General features: G+C 38.0%; 1 protein-coding gene across 1 annotated transcript in view; it reads right to left on the reverse strand.

Moving 5' to 3' along the window:
* GPC6 (glypican 6) overlaps positions 1 to 17,392 on the reverse strand; it is a 1,034,236-nt gene that overhangs the window by 310,501 nt on the left and 706,343 nt on the right. The window contains exon 4 of the mRNA XM_054701721.1: positions 5,883 to 6,048. Within this exon, the coding sequence (XP_054557696.1) occupies positions 5,883 to 6,048 (166 nt within the window). The remainder of the gene's footprint in view (positions 1 to 5,882; positions 6,049 to 17,392) is intronic.

Below are 17,392 nucleotides of genomic sequence, written 5' to 3' on the forward strand. Positions count from 1 at the left end.
TTTCGCATATGCAGAGTTCAGAAGTAAGCCATTTTCAAATGTAGGAAATTGATTAGAAATGCAGCTTGTGAAAGACTGTTGAGTAGCAGTCAACTGTTCTCTCTCTCTCTCTCTCTCTTTCTCAGCCAGTGATTAGTACTTTTTATACAGCCTACCAGTACTACAGAGAGAACACAGCATAGGAAAAGTGTCCATGAGAAATGAGACATGAGAAATATTGAATCATTGACTTTAAAAGGAAGGCAGGGGATTGGGTGGGGTTAGATTTCAGCTGATAGAAAATAAAGTGTTTGATTTTTTAAAAAAATCTTTCTTGGTGCTTTCAGGAATGCACTAGGGTAAAGAAAGTTCTGTAGCTAACAGTGAGATCAGATTCTAAAATAATTGCTTTGGCTTTTACTCCTCAATTTAAGCGTTCTGTTTCTGGACTGTATTATTCAATAGGCTCTTGTCTTATACAAAGAGGAGACAGACAAAGACATCTTAAAAGCTTGCTGCTAAATAAAATGCTTGAATTTTTCTTTTTCTTTGGTTGAAAGGAAATAATTTTCTATGTTTAAGGTCTAGAGGTTTTTGAAACATGGAATTTCAGGATATATCAGAGTCCTATCATATATACAATGGAATTCTTTGTAACTAAAAATTTTCCTATCAGATTTATATTATAGAATTTCACGCTTAAGAAAGTCTTAAAAAGAGGAGTATTTTATACACATGCTTGAAATAGTTCCTGGTGTTTGTTTTATATCCATCTGAAATGCAACATCATACACTCCCATACATTTCCTAAAAAAGAAAACTCAAGTTTATTTATTAGAAACAGTAAATGTTTATCTAGCATCATTTTCCCCCCACACTAAAAAGTTGTGAATATATTAAATCCCTTCAGTATAAACAAGTCTCGTAGGTCCTAAAAAGTCATTTGTGCACCAAAGTAGCCATTTATTGTGTGACACCAGACATTTGACTGACCTAACACAGCTTCCTTGCAGCTGGCTGTAATTTACAACTTGATAGCAGCTGTCACAAGGAAAAAACCAGGTTCATTATCTGATTTGTTTCTGCCATCCCTGCACTCATAGAGTCCATTAACAACAGGGATATGTGCTTTTTAAATTACTGAATTAGTCATTCTTCCATTAAAAGAGTAGACTTACAAAGTAAAAGAGAACAGCCTCTTACAACATTTCCTGCCATTTCTCTGTCTAGTTGTGTTCATTTATTCCATTTACAGGACGTGTGCTGAACTCTGTTTTCAGTAGGCAAGGCCTTATCTGTCCTGTCCTGATGCTTAAGCCAGAGCAAAAGCCACCCCAGACCCTCAGAAAATGTGTATTGGATTAATGAATAAATGAGAGAATGAATGGTCACTACCCAACTGCAGAGTCGATTGGCTACTTTGAAAGGAGGAAGAAGAACCATTGATTTCTCTGGCCTATGAGAGCCTACAGCCTAACTAAAAATTCCAAACTTAGGGAGAGCGGTGGAAACAGGGGAATGGAGGGTCGAACAAGTGGATTGTGGTGGAGGACTGTGGGTGCTTAGTAGAGGGGAGGATATGGTAACTACACCTGGGGAGAAATGCTATACCGTCCAGACACAGCAAGGATGTGAAATAATGGTACAATACGATAATTAAAAAAAAAATTAAAATAAGAATACAAACTGTCACGCTGTCTGCTGTCACCCCTAACATTGGAGAGAATTCAACTTTTTCTGGATGAAAATTAACAAACTCTCCCCAAAACTTGTCACCTTGTCAGTGGCAGTAAGATTTGATCATAAGACCTGTCAAAAGTAAGACAATAAGTAGCTAGAAACCACTGATAAATTGCACTAGACCAATTGAAATTGTCACCAGTACTTGCAAATATTTAGAATGTATTTTGTAACAATTATATCAGTTGTGACTCTCAGCAACAATTATGTTTGACAACCTTAATTCAATACTGTCTTATTTATGATTTTATTCTATTCTTACCCAGGTAAGGCTCTCTGACTTCCCCCTCAGTAGGCAAGTCGCCCTGCTGAGGAGACACTTAGCAACCTGTGCTTCTATTTTCCTAACACTTTATCACATTTGATCATAATTAATTTTAACTACATTAAATTCCCAGAGGACATGTGTGTAGCTTATTCAATGTAGTGAGATGAATTAATATGTTAAGATGATCAGGGTCTCACCAACTAGGATACCCAAAAAAATGAGGCTCCTTTGGAACAAAAACACTCTAAGGAAATCTCCCTTTCCTAGGATGACAAATCATTTTGCCTTACAGCAGTGTTCATAGGCATTCGGTAACATTTAGTCATCAAAAATATTACAGAACAAAAGAAAATGTCTGCCTTTGTCTTACCAACCCTGGCGCCACCTCCCACCCCCCCAACACACACACACAAATCCCTTTTTTTCCCTCTCTGGTTCTCCTAGTCTATAAAGTCATAGAAGGTACCAGATGTTTGGAGGAGGCTGCACCCCTCAGCCCATGTTTCAGAGTAGAAGCACGATTGATTGCGACCCTGTAAATGTAATTGGAGCCTTCATGTTGTGCCCAAGAGCTCAGTGCCTTCTGCAATGTGGCCGTGGTCAAGTGAAACAACACATCCTGGGAGGCTTGGCATCCATGCCAGAAGGTAATGGATTTGCTGAAACAACAGGCTCTGCCCACAACCTGTTTTCCTCTAGGAAATTCTAATTTAGGGCAACATTTTTCAAGAAAACCCATTTGCATGTAGGCAACATTCAAGAGCCAGGCCGGAATAAGCAGGGTAAGAGAATGCATCGCACTTGGGTTTAAGCAAGGACTGCACAGTGACTATCAATGCCTCCAAGACATTTCCTCCTGCAGCACAGCTTCAACAATGAGGACAGGCTCGGAACCAGCTGGTGTCCCTCTCACTGGCCCAGCTCGGGGGCGGTGTGTAGTGGGGCACACCCGTCCACTTAGGCCCCACAAGTGTGAATGCCATGAAGCCAGAATGCTTTGTACTAAGGAAACAGTACAAACTGGGGAACCCCTTATGTTCCTAGAAAGCTGCCAAAGGTCCCTGGCAGAGTGATCTGAGGCTTTCAAATACTCTAAAATGGGGGTAGCAGCATTTGCTTCCAAGCAGACAGCAACATTAAAACAAAAAAGGGGGCGGGGAGATAGCTTCCCTTTTCCTACAATAAGTAATTGATAAAGAATCTGCACAGGGCAGAGTTAAGTCCTAAAGAAAGACCATGAGCGAGTGTCTGGAGTACGCTTGATTTTTTTTTTTTTTCTTTCTAGGATTAAAAAAATAAAATCCTACAGAACTTCGGAAGTGAATAGAATACCACTGGGGATTTCCCTCGAACAATTAAAACACTTCATTTTATCAGCCAAATGCCTTTTTTTTGACCCCATCCGGACACCAAGTGCATTCTAAATAGTCACAAATCACTTTCAATTAATTTGTGGGACAGTAAAGACCTGTGAGACTGTGCCACACATTTGACTCCCATTTTTATTGGTGGCAGACAGCGAGGAGCCAGAACGTTCTGGATGAGCACCTTCTAGAAGGTACAAATGGGCATCGACGCAGCAGCCAGTGATGACACACAACTGACAGCAACAGGAGCGAAGGGTCTGATGCACGCTAGGAGCCTACCAGCCACCGCAGGTGCTGGAAGAGAGGGCTATCATATGCAATTTTTGTGGGATTACTGATTTGCTCACTGATTTTTGCTGTGACATTCATCAGCATTGTAACACTGTCATTTTGGATGTATCTGTGTGGAAAATGCAATCATCACCTTTGACTATTTCCTGCAATATATTTGTGCACTAACACTTCACAGTGAGCAGCGAATTAGCACGAGCATATTTTCTGCAAGTATTATTAGCATGAGACTATTTTGCAGCTTCCTCTATGCTGGTGAGTACTCCTCAGTGCTAGGGCAAACCAAAGAAGTATTTGTTCCGACATCTCTAGGACTAATTTTTAAAAATGAGATACAGGGGAACAAAGGGGAAGAAATGTATTAATGAAGGACTAACCACCAGGATCCCTTTCCATGAAGATACATCCAACACAGGATGTTTTCACGTTTTAGTTTTTCAGATGATCTTTCAGACACTCAATTTCACATCAAATAGAGGAAACGTGATTGACTGAAAGCATAGGATTTGTTTTACATAAAAACATCCAACCAGCACTGGAAAAATGCCAATGAAGAAGTCATTATTGCTCTTGTAAGGTGAAAAGAGCTAGTCTCATTCCTAATTGTATCCTCCTCTGAGTGACAACATCCACAATCCCAACTTCATCAGGAAGTGACAGACTGACCAAAGACAATTTAACTGTTACTAGGGTAGTCTGAACCAAAAAGCATGAATTACCTTGATGACTCAAAGTGATGCTATGAGGTTTAATCTGGCTTTTAAAATATCCATTTCATTTTAGATAAGGAAAGTTCCGATTGAATATGTTTTATTAGCATTATTTTTGGGTATCATGTCATTGCCAAAATTAATCTAAATCAGTATTTTAGAAGATGACTTACTCATAGTGCCTTTTAAAATTCACATCCCCCTCTAAAGTCTAAACCAGAACAATAATCTTAACAAAGAGTCATTCATATTTGAGTTAAAAGGGTACCTTAATGAATCATTTTTAAAAACTCCCTCGTTTTTCAAACAAAGCAGCCTAAGGGCTTACAGATTTTGTCCTCCCACTTAACAGAGTGAACCCAGTATTTCAATGCATTCTCCCGGAAGTGATTTCTGAGATTTTATTAGATACTTTCAAAGGAACGTACCCATTCTAAAATCTCTTTTTTAAAAACTTCAAAAACCATTTTCTCTGGTTTTCCTAAGCATACTAACATGTCAGCCGATGGTTTCGGCAGCCAGAGCTGAATGCTTGTAACCAAAGCATATCTCTACACAGGGGGTTTGGGTTTCCTTGCATTCCAGCACATTTTAGATCTTCTCCTATCCTCCCAGATCTTAGATGTCAGAAACCTTTACTCATGCACTCTGGTTTAGAGGTTTGCATAAGTGAGGAAGGCCCTCCGAGGCTGACTAATGTCACTGCCATTTGCACCGATCAGCTTGTCACAATGCAATTGCAGTAAATGCAATGGAAAGTACTTTTATTTGAAGGCCCCTTGACAGAGGGGGAGAAAACACATTTACTCTTTCAAGGCCAGTGCATTTTGCTGGGAGAAGTCTGTTTATAAAATGGGTCCTTTTATCCTTGGAGAGCTCTTTGGGAAAGATCTTTTTGGCAGTGCAGCCCCCAGAGTGATTTGTGCATCTGAAGAACAGAACCACGATTCACAGCCCTTTCCTGCATCTTCCCCAGCAACTTTCCTCCCACCTCCTAAAGACCAGAAGGTAGTTTCATGCTAGTGGCAGAAGCACGCTTCTCCACCCAACAAGGACAGAAAATTGCATATTTTAACAAAAATGTTGAGCTAGTCTCATCATGGCTGTTTAAGGAAACAGTTGTTCACTAGTATTTGTTGACAATGTCTTCAATAAGAAAGAAACAATGCTGCGAACACTTGTTTGGACAAGATTCTTTTCCAACTTGTCCCCTCTCATAGGAGCTCAAAGTCATTCAACAGGATGACTTTTATCTTTATCCAAGATATCAGCTCATTCAGTACTGTCTTTAACAGGACAATCCTTCACAATATACAAGGAAGCCTTATTTTTCAGGATAAAGAACAAAGAAAAATGCAAAATAATGTTTACAGTTAGCTAACAGCTATGATTTTAATCCTCTAAGCCTCTCCAAGTCACCACAACTGGAAATCTGCCCACCAAGTGTCACAGACATTAGCTGTCCCCGTGTCTGTTTTGCATCTAGGTCAGGGTGAGCGGTGTCGCCAATGTTTAGAGGTTCCTTACCTATAAACAGATTCCACTCCGTGTCCAGATCGGCCTGATTGGCCAAGCAGCCCTTCATGACGTTGAGGCAGTAGTTGTTGCAAGGCCTGACGGCCGGCAGCCCCCGGCAGTAAGGACAGTACAGCATCTTCATGAGGGCGCGGATGCAGCCTGGGGTCGGGCTGACCTGTCGATTTATGGAAAAGAAGAAAAGCAGATATGAGAAGCATGGAGGGGAGAACAAAGCAATAATTCATCTTTTCTTTCTACTCGAGCATGTTGAACTGTATTGAACCCTTTGTAAAACTCCACCTGGAAGCCAGTCCATTCCTAATTAAATACTTTGTTTGGCAGAGTAGTCATCAATTTTCTTGAAATGTCCCTATCAACAATTTGGTCTCTATCTCATCATCATCCAGCCCGAAACCCACGCTCTGTTTCGTGGCCACAGAACATGAAATGAGATAATGCCTGGGAAAGCAATTTGCAAAGTTAAAAGCCCTATAAAAATGTAGGTATGATTAAAGTTTAATGTGACACCTTTAGAAAATTTTCCAACTGGTTATTTGACCCTGTTTCTAAAGGAGTCTGGCAGATATACTTCCTTTGTATATAACTTTTTAAAAGGGATCAATATCAACTCCTCTGGGATTTCTGAGGTTCAGTCCTGCTTAGAGGCCATGAAACTGCCAGGGCATCATTCTTCGGCAACTGCAGCTCTACAGTCCTGGGAACTTGGTAGAAAATGGACCCAGTGTTGAGTGGGAGGAGAAATTCTTGCAGCAATTCAGAGGCTAACTCATCCACCAACAATGAAGTGCTCTTTGCCCTGAATTTGAAAAGCCCTGAATCCACTCTAAACTAATAAGATATTTGTTAGACTCACTGAAAATTCTAATTTGACTTCAAGAGGAAAGAATATTTAAAACAGAATAACAGCAATAACAAAAAATACAAAAAGTGCTGTTCCTGACTATAGGCCAATAGTATTGTCATATTTATGTGGTTGGTTCTGAAGAATATTGTTGTTTTTGTCAAATACTACATATTGTGAAGTTGCCTTCTAGGTTTGAAACTAGCCTGCTTTGTGTCATCTGGACCATATGGAGAGTTAGTCTTCCCAGCACCACCTGTGTCCACCTGTTTCACCTGAGCTGGCTAAGCTGTCCATTTATACATCTAGGACATGCAGATAGTGACAAAGCATCGAATCAATGGAAGAGTAAAGAGATGCTTTCAATTCCTCTGGCTGAGAGCTGTTATATTGTCCTTTACCCAGAAACCACAAGAGGACTTCAACTGAAGGATTTGTTTTTGGTAAAATTTTCTTAATTTTATGGTGTACATGGACTAAGATCCTAATACATTATTTCAGGAAATGAAATCATTTATTTATTTCCTCAGGTTCTGACATATCTAGTTGTCCTTTTGATTTTTTTTCTTTCTAAATTTTATGAAATTTTCAAACATCCAGCAAAGTTCATGTTGGCTTTTCTTTATATATAGATATGTAGTGGATGGTATTTTTTCATTTTTCCCAAAATTCATTTTCCAACAACAAAGCAAAAAGAAAAAAATGAGTGCCCTCATAGCATTATCTCCATTTTTTTTAAATTTAGACAACATTGGTTTACAGCTTTTGTTTGTGATTTAGAGGTAGAGAATGGCTCCCTTCGGGGGCACCCGCACCACACCCACCAACGAAACACCCATAGCCCTTCACCACAGTCCATCTTCCTCCCGTACCCCTTTGCTCTCATCTCGTCTTTCTCTCTGGCAGCCTCAGTTCTATGGTCAGATTTCTAAGGTTTGTTATTAGTTTGGCTTTATCTGACCCTTTGTGTTGTTTCTCTATATTCCACATAGAAGTGACAACTGAGCAGCTCAATTTTAAAATTTTCTTTTCTCCACATATATCCCAAGTCATCAGAGGAAATAATTCAGAGAAAAAAGAAATTAATGTGGCCCTTCAAGTCTGAATGCATCTTGATTCTTTGGCCTGGTTGCAATCCTACACATCTTTGCCTGTAGGATTTTGTTTCACAGCCCTCAATTTCTCTCCTGGCCCTGATGTGTTTCTCCAGAGACCTACTCTATTTTCACCTGAGCTGGCTAAGCTGTTTCTTCCTTTGTCTCTGTTGGATTTTTCGTTTTCTCACACTGACATTACATGATGCTTTGCTTCTTCTCACTCAGTATGCTATGGTATAAAACTTGCAGCATTTGTCAATATTGCAGATGCAAACTTGAGATCTCACAGACAATGTGGACAGTCTATTTCATTATTACAACCTACACTGTTTGAGATAACATGAGTATGTTTAGAATGTATGATGATGATTTAGGTGCTCATAAGTGCTTTTGGAATTAAACTCTATTGTGTTCCTCAATTTTTTGGCCACCTTGATAATCAAAGAAAAAAGGAACAAGATTGTTTTCTGTATCTCAGCATTCAATTGTTGCTTTTTAACTTTGTTTTCAAAGGTTATTGATTGCATTAATTCCAAAGCTTGGCTTTTTTAATTTTTTTTTTTTTTATTCTCTGGGAACCAGTGACCATTTTCTCAGTCTGACATTTCAGAAGAGGATCCAACTCAGGGTAGCAACCCAACAGAGAAAATTGAACAACCTTAAAAACCTAAAAGACCAATGTTGTTCAGTTAAATATGACTCTCTCAGTACTTTTGGAAATGATATCCTTCCTGGTCAAATAAAGGGCATCTGGAGAAGAGGAAAATGGAGAATGAAGGATCAAAGTTGAAGCTTTCATGTCCATAGATCAGATTTTTTAGCTTGAACTAAAATTAAAAAAAAAATCATTTCATGCAGAATACTTTTAGAAGTAAGCCTCTGAAAAATGAGGCCGTTTGAAATGTGTGAAGGGATATTTCTATTTTTAATTGTTTAATAGTTTTACAAGTGTGCTGTAATTATTTTTCAAAACCATCTAATTTTGAAATCAATATTAACTCAAAAGAATTTGAAAAAATGGTAGAGTCCCGGGTTCCTTTTGCTCCCTGTCCTCCACTGGCAACATCTCAGATAGCTGGGGTACAACACCCAAAGGAGGAAATTGACATTGGTTGCACTACTATGAGCTAGTCTACAGACCTTATTCAATTTCCATGATTTTCCAAACTGCATCTGTGTGTGTGGATATGTCACCTTTATGCACTTTCACTGTGCAACATTACCACATCTGACACAGAGTCTTTTCCACCACAAAAGAACCCCTGTGCCTTCTCCACCACGTTCCTGTCCCCTTCCAATCTACTGGCACTAATCTATTTTCCATCTCTATAATTTTGTCATTTCAAAAATGCAATATACAGCTATTATACAGTATAGAACCTTTTGAGTTTTACTCTTGTTTTTTTTTTTACTCAGCATGGTATCCTTGAGTTCCAAACAAGTTGCTGCATGTATTAATAGTTCATTCCTTTTAAAAAAAGATTTATTTATTTATGTGTACAAGAACTGGGGTACAGACCAGAGGTGTGGTAGGGTGAGAAGATTCACCAGAGACAGAGTGCGGAGCAGAACAGGTGGATTGACTAAAATTCACTGCTGAGGGGTGCTGTGGATAAGACAGGAGAGGTCTGCTGTGCTATGTGGGTCAGCTCCATGACTGGAGATTGAACTCATGCTGCAGTAGCTGTGGATAGCTTCATAGTGCTGACGCTTAACTGCTTGCACCACCAGGGAGGCCACAATAGATCATTCTATTAATGAGTAGTATTCTATTATTTGGATGTGCCAGAATTTGTTCAACTCTTCACTCACTAAAGGTTATCTGGTTCCTTATCAGTTCTTTTCTATATGAATAAAACTTCTGGGAGCATGCATGTACACGTTTTTGCATAGATATAACTTGCCATTTCCTGGAATGAATGCCCAAGAGTATAACTGATGTGTCAAATGATACATGCTTAGTTTTATAAGAAATGGGCAAGGAATTTTCCAGAGTGGTTGCAGCATTCCCCATTCCCACCAGCAATGTGTGAGAGATTCAGTTTCCCCACATCCTTGCCAGTATCTGATATAATCACAGTTTTGCAATTCAGTCAACCGAGTATGATTTTAGTATGAAATCCTTGCATCGTGAGTTTAGTCCTCCCATTAACATCTTTGGATGCTTTTTGTATACAATGGAAGATTATGAATTATCATTTTATATCTGATGTTACAGTTGACTGGCTTTGGGAAATAATAACTTGAGGAATATAATAATATAACTCATAACTCAGGTTCCATGTGAAATAACTGAAAAATAAATTAAATAAAATTTATTGAGTTCTGAGTTTGTCACCTTATCATTTTGTTGTTGTCTGGGTTTCGTTTTTTTAAAGGTTAAAGCAAGATATATTGGAATATGGCAAGAAACACAAAAAGAATGCTCTAAAAAGCTGCATTGGGAGATAGCACTAAGACTGATCTACCTGGCTAACCAAGTGTGTCAGGATGTTATAGCAAGTAATTTTTATGCTTTCTAAATGCAATTTGAGACATAGCATACCCTTAGCCATATAATAGCAATTCATTACAGATCTTTAGCATACTTAAGATTTTTTATATCTAAACCAACATTCATGGCTGGCGCTCACATTAGCAACTTCTAATAGTAGTCAATGTAAAATAAGACTGTCTGTTAGAATATTTTTCAAAAACAAGAAAACACGTGAAAGTGATAACTCTATATTTATATACAATAACCAGATACCTAGCAAGTACTCGTTTCTATGGAAATCATGTAAGCAAAATAATCAAATAAACATGTGTCTTCTCTTTCCTAAAGATCAATAAGTTAATGTAAGTGGATAACTTAATAAGAATAAATTCAACATACATTTCTTTTCTGAGCAAGTGTCGATGCTATCTTCCAGAGTTGTATTCAACATGGTGAGAATTCTATTCTTCATTTTAAAAGATCAGAGACTCTGAAGTGTCTTCAAAACTCTCAAGTGATTAAATGATACTGAAAATACTTCTTATTTAATTAATTTTCATTATGATTCTTTTTTTTTTTTTAAAGATTTATTTATTTATTTATTTATACAAGCACTGGGTACAGTCAGAAGCGTGGGAGGGTGAGAGAATTCACCAGAGCCAGAGCAGGGAGCAGAGCAGGCAGAAGGACCGAAGTACACTGCTGAGGGGAGCAGGGGGGTGCAGGAGAGGTCTGCGCTCCATGTGGGACCCGCCTCCGGTGGCCGGGGAGCAGCCGGGGATCGAACCGGCGCTGCAGAGGCTGCGGGCAGCTTCACAACCCAGTGCTCAACCGCTGCACCACCAGGGAGGCCCTACATTATAATTCTTTAACAATTATAACATGTAAATAGGCTTTGTAGCAAATTCATGAATTGAATTTGTTTCTTCATGGTTCACTCATATACTTTCAGTCATCCAACATTTATAAGAAACGTGGTACCCATTATTTGAAGGCTCAGAATATGCTTATTTTCAGATCACTTTGGGCAAAATAATTATTTGTGGATAAGTGTGGGGTTAAAGAAAACGTGGGAGGGCATGTAGCTCAGAATTAGCGAGCATGGATAGCCAGCCTGGGACAGCTTTTGAAGGACATCATGTAACAGATGTCTGTAAGATCTGCATAGGGGATGAGTGACACCACAGCCATGGTGGGCAGAGAATGCCAGGAATCCAGGCTTGCACTGAAGCAACTGTAAAGCTAGCAAAAAATGACAGAATCAACATTCCCGGAACTCTAAGTGCTCCAGTAAAACACTTTCAGCAACCTGGAGAATACTGAATAAAGAAAGAAGCTGCTAAATTTGAGTAAATCAGCATTGCTAAATCTTAAGTATCAAGACATGCAGTCAGACAAAGTATCTTCTCTGACCACAGTGGAAAGAAGCTTGAAATCAATATCAGAAGAAAAACTGGAAAATTCACAAATATGTGGGAATGAAACCATGTGCTCTTGTACAACTGATACTTAAAGAAAGAAGTCTTTGGGGAAATTAGAAAATACTTAGATGAGTGAAAATGAAAACAGCAAATGAAAACGTAAAACCATAAATACCTACATTAAAAGGGAAGACAGATCTTAAATCAATAAACTAATGTTAAACGTTAAGGAACCAGAAAAAAGAGCAAACTGAAACCAAAGTTAGCAAAAAAGAAAAGGAAATAATAAAGATTAGATAAACAAACTCTAGCTTTACTTTGCTCTTCTTTTCTGGTCCCTTAAGGTGTAAAGTCAGGTTATTGATTTGAGATCTTTCTTCTCCCAGAAGCTGGAAGCAGGGGGTAGTCTCTCCCTCTGTCTCATGAAAGAATCAATTCTGCTGACACCTTGATCTCAGACTGCTCTTCTCCTAACTGTGGGAGAGTAGATTTCTGTTATTTTAATTCACTCAATTTGTGGTAACACTATGGTGGTCCTAGGAAACTGATACCTATACCAACAAATTATATAACCTTGATAAAATGAACAAATCCCTAAAAACACATAACCTCCCAAGACCAAATCATTAAAAAAATAGGAACTATGAATAGAACTATAAAAAGTAAAGGATTAAATTGATAATCAAGTGACTCACAACAAAGAAAATCTCAGACCAGTAGGCCACTGGTGAATTCTACTAAATAGTTAAAGAAGATTTAACAATAATCCTTCTTCAACTCTTCCAAAAAATAGAAGGGGAGGGAATATGTCCTAATTCATCCTAAGAGACTTATATGACCTTATACCAAGGCCAAGGACATAATAAGGGAAGAAAATTATAGACTAATATCCCTTATAAAAATAGATGAAAAATTCCTCAGCAAAATACTGGCCAACTGAATCCAAGAGCATAGAAAAAAGGTTATATACTATGTCCAGGTAGGACTTATCCCAGGAATGGAAGGGTAGTTCAATAGGAGAAATGTAACTAATATAATACACTGTTTTCATAGAAAAAAGGCCAAAAACCCACATAGTCATCTCAATTGATTCAGAATAGGTTTCTGACAAAATCTAACATTCTTTCATGCTAGACACAGATAGAAACCTAGGAATAAAAGGGAACTTCTTGAACATGATAAAGGGCATTTATGAAAAACCCACAGCTGACATAATACTCAACAGTGAACAACTGAAAGATTTCCCCCTGGGATCAGGAGCAAGAAAAGATGGCCTGTTTCCATGACAGTTTGTCAAGATTATCCTCAAAATTCTAGCTGGAGTCATGAGGCAAGAAATAGAAAAAAGGAATACGTAAATTGGAAAGGAAGAATTTAAGCCATATAGTCATAGATGACACGGTCCAATATGTAGGAAATTCCTAAGAATTCACCAAAAAAACCTAGTAGAAATGATACATGAATTCAGCAAAGTTGCAGGGTACACGATTAATATACAAAATCTATGAGTTTCTACACTCTAGCAATGTACCAGCTGGAAAGGAATCTAAGAAGATTCTGCTTACAATAACATCTGAACGGAAAAAAAAAAAATACTGGGGAGTAAATTTAAGCAAGGAGGTGATGGAAATTTATATTGGCAATAATAAAACATTGCTAAAAATGTTTCAGCACACAGCTAAGACAGTCAAAACACTGCGTATTATCCAGGAATCTTACTGATGGTTATTTTCCTCCAGAAAATTAAAAAATAGGATCTGGAAGAGATATTTGCACTTCTGTGTTCAATGTTACTTTATTCACATGAGCCAAGAGGTGTAAATAACCTAAATGATGATCATCTGATGAATGGATAAAGAAAATGTAGTGTACACATAGGATGGAATATTATTCAGCCTTAAAAAAGAAGGTAATCCTGTAATAAGTGGTAGCATGGATGAACTTGGAGGACATTATGCTAAGTGAAACAAGTCAGCCATAGAAGGACAAATACTGCATTATTCCACTTACATGAGGTACTGAAAGTACTGAAATTTGCAACAACATAAGTAGAATAATGGTTGCCAGAGTCCAAAGGGGAGCAGAAAATGGGGAGCTCAATGAATACAGAGTTTTAGTCATGCAAGATGAATAAGTTCTAGAGATGTGTTTAAATAGGCATATAGTTAACATATGATACTGAACACATGATTTGATTAAGAGGAAATATTCCATGTTTCTTACAATTATAATGATGATGATGATGATGATGATACAAATAACACTGTGTTACTGACATAAGGATAGACAGAGATTTATGAAACAGAGTTGAAAAACAGAAATAAACATATACTTGCAGTCAACTGATTTTCACAAAGGTGCAAAAAACAGTCTGTCAAGAAATCCCACTAGCAAAACTGGATATTCTAGGGGAAGATAGTGAAGTTGGGTGTTACCTCATACCCCGCACAAAAGTTACCCAAAATGGATTGATGGCCCAGATATAAGAGAAAAATATATAAAACTCTTGGAAGAAAACATATAAAGCAAATAAATGTTGATGACCTTGGTTTTGGCAATCGATTAACAGATTTGACACCAAAAGTAAAAAATGAAAAAAATTGCACATACTGAAAAGGAAAACTTTTGTGCATCAAAGGGTATTATCAAAAAAATAAAAAGATGGGCCTCCCCTGGTGGCACAGCGGTCTGCAGTGCTGGTTCGATCCCTGGCCACCGGCGAGGGTCCCACATGGCAGGACAGACCTCTCCTGCCATGCCCACTGCTTCTCTCAGCAGTGTATTTCGTCAGTCTGCCTGTTCTGTTCCCCGCTCTGGCTCTGGTGAATTCTCTCACCCTCCCACGCTTCTGACTGTACCTGGTGCTTGTATGAATAAATGAATAAAATCTTTAAAAAAATAAAATAAATAAAATAAATAAAACAAATAAAAAGATAATCTGTAATGGTAGAAAATATTTGCAGACCATATAATTAATAAGGCTGCAGAATAGATACAGAACAACTCAATAACAAAAAGACAACCAATTAAAAAATAGGAAAATGACTTGAGTAGATATTTCTTGAAGAAACAAAAATGGCTGACAAGCTCATGAAAACACTCCAGCTCATCATTGTCACGACAGAACGCAAATCAAATCAAAATGAGATCTCACTCCTATCCCTAGGCCAGCAATAGGAAGAGATAGTCAATAACAAGTGTTGCTGTGATGTGGGTGCTGATGGTGCGGAGAAACCACCACCCTTCTATATTGTGATGTACCATGGCAGCTATGTTGGAAACACAGACCCCCCTCCCCCATATATGACCTGGCAATTGTACTCTTAGTTATACACTCAAGAGAAATGAAGATAGAAGCTACACAAAATCTCAGACATACATTGTTTATAGCAACATCATTTATAATAGCTCAAAATGGGGGAGGGGGGACAAAATGCCCACACACTGAGAAATAATAAACAAAATACTGTGTATCTATACAATGAAATATTATTCAGCAATTACAAGAAACAGAATTCTGGGGCCTCCCTGGTGGTCTAGGGGTTAAGTCTCTGTGCTATCACCAGGAAGGCCTGAGTTCCATCCCCTTCAAGGAGCTACCCACATGGTGCCCCAGGACCTCTCCTGTCTTGCCCACTGTCCCCTTCAGCAGTGTTTATCAGTCAGTCTGCCTGTTCTGCTCCCCACTCTGGTGAATCCTTTCACACCCCGCACCTCTGGCCTACATGCCAGCTCTTCCATGCATAAATAAATAAAATCTTTAAAAAAAAAACAAAACGGAATTCTGAAACATGTCCCAAAATAGAGGAATTTTCAAACATTATTTAATATGACAAAAACCAGTTATAGAAGACCATGTACCTTATGATTCTTTTTGTATAAAATAGTCCAGACTCAGTAAATCCATAGATATGAAGAGCAGGGAAGTGGTGGTCAGGGGTGTGGTGAGAGGCTGGGGGAAGCATGGTATGGAGGAAAAGTGACTGCTAATAAGCACACATTTTGTTTTGTGTGATGAACATGTTTTAAAACTAGACTGCAGAACAATGATAACTGTCTAGCACTGCAGGAAAATATACTAAATACCATGACATTCATACTTGAAATGAGTGGACTTTATGGTATGTAAATTAAGTTTCAATAAAGTTGTTTAAAAGGAGAGATCAAAAGAACACCTTTAACAAATAAATTCCTGTTATCATATTTGTACATTTTAAAGGAATTTCAGAGCTAGAGACACACTTCTTTATCATTAACCAGAGGCTATATTAAGCCATCTGGTTATATTAAACCATCTTTATATAATATTAACCTTGAGTAACATGCATGTGTTATATATGTATGTTTTCAAGTTTGTGTCTGACTTACTTAAGTGCTGTTTGAACTATTCATCAGTCTATTAGGTGCATAATAACTCACATTTATTAACTTTGATGGCAGTTTTTATTTGTTTTAAGAAATGAAATTAAATATAGACACTGCTTCTAGGCAACAGTGAATTTGTGACACAATCTGACAATCACTAACAGGGTTGGCAAGAACTGCCACAGACCTCAACTAATCTCACTTCCCGTGTCCTGGTTTTGTTTTCAAGTGTTCCTCAGCACTGATGTTACTTACACTTGGCTTTGAAAACTCTGCAGTTACGGTTATTAGGTATGCATATTATGCCTATTCTTTTCCTCCCAAACCCAGCAAGTTCAATCATCATTTCATGATTCACAAAAGCCCTGTAAGCTTCATGCTTTTGGGGGGAGGTTTCTAGTTAATAAGTAAATTACTTTTTAAAAATATGCTGAATTTCTATCACGGTGGCTCTATAAACATTTGTCATCTATTTAGGAAACACTTTTCCTGCAGGCTCTGATTTGCAATTCATAATTATTTCCTGTCTTATCCTTGTTCTTTCTCAATGGTACAAGATGGAAAGAAGATGGCTTTGGAGCATACACATTTTAATCAACATGCAAACTGAATTGGGAGGCCCAAAGATTTTCTGTTTGTATGCATGAAAATTCATCTCCACCAGGCCGCCATCAAGCAACAGTGGAAATATTAGGTTGCATATAGATACAAGGGTGGATGCTTTTCATTCATGAGCAGGAAATAGCTCTTTTTATTAGTGAAATACATATTTCAGAGGGTTTTCTCATCTGTTCAACCCATAGAACAAAACCTCATTTTAATTTTTACCTTTCTCTATCATGATGAGGTTTTCATGACACCACCTTTTGGTTAAGCATTCTGCTTGACATTCTGAACTTTAACCAAACGTAAATTTTTAAAATGTGAACACAGAATGCTAAACGAGATACCTGACTATCTCAACAGGGAGTAGCTGTCTTCCTCACTTAGAAATTATAGATTAAACATTACTTCAGTTAGAAGAAACATTTTAGCTATGACTTTGAATATGAGTCACTCATGTGAGAATCCACTTTGGTAAAACTATGAATTTCCAGCCTCTGTACAGTGGTAGTAATATATTCATGATGTATCTGCCTTGGAACACACAAATCTGCTTTTAAAGTAAGGAGATGTGGCATTTGCAAGAATGTAAACCAAATCAATCAGTCTCTCAGGAACGTGTACAATTTTGTACGCCTAGTGTGGGGAGCTGGCATATGGTAGGAGGTGAATGATATTAAAATATGTCTAATACA

The sequence above is a fragment of the Talpa occidentalis genome, unplaced genomic scaffold, assembly GCF_014898055.3.
Source record: "Talpa occidentalis isolate TD23 unplaced genomic scaffold, MPIMG_talOcc4v2.1 talOcc4.5, whole genome shotgun sequence".
NCBI classification, from domain to species: domain Eukaryota; kingdom Metazoa; phylum Chordata; class Mammalia; order Eulipotyphla; family Talpidae; genus Talpa; species Talpa occidentalis.